The sequence below is a fragment of the Beta vulgaris genome, chromosome 6 (assembly GCF_026745355.1).
Source record: "Beta vulgaris subsp. vulgaris cultivar EL10 chromosome 6, EL10.2, whole genome shotgun sequence".
Taxonomy (NCBI): Eukaryota; Viridiplantae; Streptophyta; class Magnoliopsida; order Caryophyllales; family Amaranthaceae; genus Beta; species Beta vulgaris.
The window spans coordinates 1,736,985-1,742,150 of NC_079207.1; the positions used below are offsets into that span (position 1 = coordinate 1,736,985).

At 32.2% G+C, this 5,166-nt stretch overlaps 1 protein-coding gene across 1 annotated transcript; it reads right to left on the minus strand.

Annotated features, from left to right (window-relative positions):
* Positions 1–3,184: 3,184 nt before the first annotated feature.
* LOC104894915 (hypothetical protein) lies at positions 3,185–3,871 on the minus strand. The gene has a single exon (XM_010681277.4). It carries the CDS (start codon positions 3,787–3,789, stop codon positions 3,523–3,525), a length of 267 nt encoding a protein of 88 aa, XP_010679579.1. The 5' UTR covers positions 3,790–3,871; the 3' UTR covers positions 3,185–3,522.
* Between the last annotated feature and the right edge of the window lie 1,295 nt (positions 3,872–5,166).

A 5,166-nucleotide genomic window follows, 5' to 3' on the forward strand; every position in this document is an offset into this window, starting at 1 on the left:
TTGATTCAACGTAGCAACACTTATAGTCAAGTGTTGGGCAGCACAATTAAAGTTAGTAGTAGGGACTTGTACCTTGAGTGAGGTATTAGTAGAATTCGCTATTAGTGAATTTTGTGGACGTATATCTCGAAGTAGAGATTGAACCACGTCAAAACTATTATGTATCCCCATTGCCATTTATTATCCACTTCTGCACTGTGTTTCAACTCAATCTCGAAATCTCAATTTCAATTGAAACACAATACATGTTATAATGTTGTAACTATAAAAAATCAATTTTTTACAAGATTAATTTTGATCAAATCGGTCTCATTCATTTGTAATTAATATCTTGCAATCTATCATCTAACATAACCGTGTCAATAAAAATGTAACATACACCCACCAACACCATATTAGTTTTTGTGTGGGCTTATAATCACACAACAAACAAGGCGGCGGCATTAAGCAAATATTATTCTTGGTGCTCTTCGCCTCCTGGTTACAATTTATGCATAAGCCATTCTCAAAATGTCCCAATCGACACATTTTGCTGTCAGATTATGAGAGAATGAAATTAGAAACTACCTAAATTGCAGGCATTAGAATTTAGAGGACGATATTTCATATAGTAGAAGGTTGCAATAAATTAGAGTGGCCATTAAAGGTGTGATCGATTGAGTTGCACAAAAGAAGAATTTAAAGCGTGACGTGAGAAGAATGGTCCTGCATTATGCTATGTGATATTTTATATGGTTTTGGTTGGTTGATTTTGATTCAAGCTTTCATGGACGGCTTGTGAGTTATGCCATGGGGTTCGCCTGCTCTCTCCTTTCTTTTTCTTTCTTTGCCGCACGCCTTTGCCCATCGGACAGGGAAAAGAATGTACCAATGTGTTATGTACAATCTGCATCAAGTTTTGTATACTTTAATTCTTAGAGAAAAAGTAATAATTTCAAAATTTTGAAAATATTAAAGTTAAAAAAAGTACCAATTTAATTAATTTTCTTTTTCAACAGAGTATTCCATTAGTGATCACATCACACTCCAAGTTAGGGTTAGTAATGAGACGAGACAGCTAACGAGTTACTCGAGACCGACTCGGTCGAAACTCGATTTGAGCTCGTATCAAACTCAAGCTCGACTTGAGATGTTGTCAAGTTGAAATGAGTTAAGAGTTATTCGATACTCGACACTAAAATTCATGAGAAACTCGAAAACACAATAATTATCAATTATTACCAAAAGTAAAATGTTTAAATCCAACATAATTTCTACCCTAGAGGCACTAAACAAATTAGATAACTTGCAAATTACTCGAGATCCACTCGATTAAAACTCGTCTCAAGGGATCTCAACTCGATCAATACTCAATTCGAGCGCACTCAACTCAATACGAGATCAACTCGAGAAGTTAACGAGTCAAGTCAAATTAACCTAAATTTGAACTCGTCTCACATCATCAACTCGCCTATTCCAAGTTTCCAACAAAAGGTGGTACTTATCACATGTTGGGCCAATCCTAGACTTTAGGCTTGATTTCATGGCCCAAGCCTAGAGATAATCAGCTTGTGTTGGTGGCCGGCCATTAGTTGGGCCATATTAGAACATTGAATTACTACTTCTAGTAGTTTTCTTTAAACCATGTCATACATGAAAAAGGTGCCCGCCCATATGAGCCAGCCACATCGGGCAGCTTGTTCAAGTAAAAATTCTTGGCTCAAACATATGTAAGCTAGGAAAGAAGACTGCTGATCAGTTGTTCTAATTCTTCCCCATCAGCAGCATGTCAATTACTCGAAAACGGTGGAGAGTTGAGAGATAACCATGGTTGTTCTAATTCTTCCTCACAAGAGTTTAACATTGGGCATTGACCAATACTTGAAAACGATGGAGAGTCGAGAGATAACCATGGTTGTCAAAATCACTTATTCAAATCTTACAATCATGCACCCGTAATGATATTTTAGAGTGGCTCAAATTTTAAAATCCATCCTAGTGGTTTCTCTTTACTCCCTCCATTATATAATATAATGCGGTCATTCTCTCAAAGTCAAACTTTAAAACTCCTTAATCGAATAGGTTCATTTAATATAGAGAAGGTATTTGGTCAGACGTGTCCGACCATAATATTTGGTCGGACGACTTTTAGTTGGTTTCATTTTTTTTAGTTGATTTCAAATTTTTTTCAGTTGGTTTCAAATGAAAGAAAAACAAAACAAGTTGAAAGAATTACACACCAACTGAAAGAACACAGAAGATCAAATGAAAGAAAAACAATACAAGCTGAAAGAATTTACACACCAACTGAAAGTCAACAGAAGACCAAATGAAAGAAAAACAACACAAGCTGAAAGAATTTACACACCAACTGAAAGAATACAGAAGACCAAATGAAAAAAACAACACAAGCTGAAAGAATTTACACACCAACTGAAAGTCAAGTAATCTTTCACCAAATTATTACTATCTTATAAACTTAGTAAACAATTCCTTAGAATTATCTCCAATGAAATTCATGAATAACTTTAACCCACAAGATTATTCTTCAATTATATCCTCAGTATGGAAATTTATCAGTAGGCCAGCTTGGATCCATAATTTGAAGTTAGCATCATTGAACAATGGATTATACATCTTTATCTTGGATCCATAACTTGAAGTTAGCATCATTGAACAATGGATTATACATCTTTATCGAGGTAACGAAGTTATTAGAAGATGGTGAAACATAAATAAGAAATGTGATGGTGTCTTGATGAATGAGAAACAAAAAGAAGAAGAAATAGTATGGAGATGGGAACTTCTGTCAAACATAGGTAATCAAATATTCTTCATTGGATTTGGAGATGATGTTTCATTTGCACTTGAATCTCCGACTGAAAATCTATCACAATGGAAATTAAATCTGGTACAGTCTTTTGGGTTCTTAACAGGGATATAAGTATATATCATGGAGTATGCAGCTGGGATGATTCAGATTCAGGTTATTCAATGCCCGCTGGAATTGAGTGTTTTAGCCGTGTAGGTTATTCGTATTACCATGTGTATTTCTCGATGGTTGATGCTATTTGCGGTCGTCCGACGGAAAATATTGGGTCAGACGATCTGACCCAATACTTTCACTTTAATATATACACAAAAAATTCATATAAAATCTTATTATATCTCAATGTACATTTTATATATAAATCGCAATAATAAATTGAGAAGAACAAAATCCGATTGATAGGAGAAAACAAAAGAGACATACATACCCGCCTTGAGTTCATTCAGAATATCTAAGAAGCCATAACATTATTACATTGTATGTAGAACATCCAAACGTGTAACTTTTTTTCTCATTTCAACGCAGAACAAAAACAACAAATGTAAACGAAGTATTACAAGATTTTAAGACGTACTAGATCGTACATTTTTTTTTTTCTTCAAAAACCCGTGATAAGATGAATTATTTATATTGTTAGCACCACGTCCAACTGTGGTATTGCACAAGCACCATAAATATATATGGATCTACACTTTAAAAATAACTTGTCCACTTTACGGAACACCTAGGCGGTTGATGACATCAGTGGCGGATCCATCGGACACACCACCTGAAGGGGTGGGCGCATCGGTGCCTCCGGCGCCTCGACCGGGCTTGGGTTCCATGTGGCCCTGGGTACCATAGCCTTGTTGCTTGTAGTCTTCCAAGTCTTTGTATTGCACATAAGGACTTGTCTCAATTGGCAAACCCTCCAACTTTTTTGCTTCTTCCGATTGCTTCTTCTCATTTTCACTTTGTTGGTTGTTGCTATTTTTCTCCATCTCTTAATTATAATCTTTTTAGATTTTGGACACTTTTCTTTGGTGTTTATTAGCTTCTAGTTTTGGCGTGTTATATAACAATTTCTTCCTCCTTTTTAAGTGTTTCCTTTGGCGGGCCCAAGGAATACTTTGTTCGTTTTGAGAATTTTATAATTTTTCTTCAAGTTTCTCAATTTCGTGAGGCTGCCACCTACAGTTTTACGTCATTACGTGTCAAGTTTATAGCTAAAAGCCTCACTAATTTTAATTCTGATTCAAGATATTATTGCTTTATCTACTTTAACTTGACACGTATTAAGTGAAAAGAGTATTAGAAGAAAATGCAGGAAATGATCTACGCCTGTTCTCCTCAATTTATTTTCACTTCAGTTCAACTTTAATCAGTTCAGTTCAGTTCTTTTATAATCATTTTATTAAATATTATTATTATATTGGTATAATTTATTTTACTTATTATTATTATTGTTATTATTATTATTATTATTATTATTATTATTTATTTTTATATCATTATTATTAATTATTATTATTTTTGTTGTTGTTGTTGTTTCTATATATTATTTTGTTTATTATAGCTTTACTCATTATTATTAATATTATTATTAGGATGAACATGGTTTAGGTTAAAGCACAAATAAACCCACGTTTTTTAGCCCATAAACCAATCAAATCTCTTCAAGACGGTTTATGATGTAATTTTCGCGGTCCAACCCAATCATTATTTTTATTACTAAATATTATTATATTATTAATAGTAATATTAATTTACTTCTTAGATATTATTGTTATTATATATCATCATCAAGTATTAATATATTAATACAAATAATATAAAATAATTATTATTAATTATCATTATTATCATTAATTATTATTATTAATTTATGATTATTAATATTATTTATTTATAACTATCATTTAAAAATATTCAAAATACTCTTATTATTATACTTCGTTATTATTACTTATCATTATAAGTATTATTTAATATTCATATTATTATTGTTTAAATATTATTTAAATATTTATTACATTAATTTAATTCAATTCAATTCATTTCAGTTCAGTTCAGTTCAGTTCAGCTGTTTTATGCCGAAAAGAACAGGCCCTTATTAGACCATATTTAAAGTTATTTAAACTTATTTTTTCTTATAAGAACCATAGTAGTGAATCATCTAAGCATTTTTGGACGAGCCCGACTCATAGTCTTGTAGTCTTGTTCTTATACATTCTTAAGCATGAGCTAAAACAAACAATATATTACACATACATTTTACAATGAATTAATGATACTAAAATAGAACATAATTTGTCGAGATTTTCGTGATTAAACGAGCTATCCAGCTTAATTATAAAGAAACTTAAACGAGTTGTTTG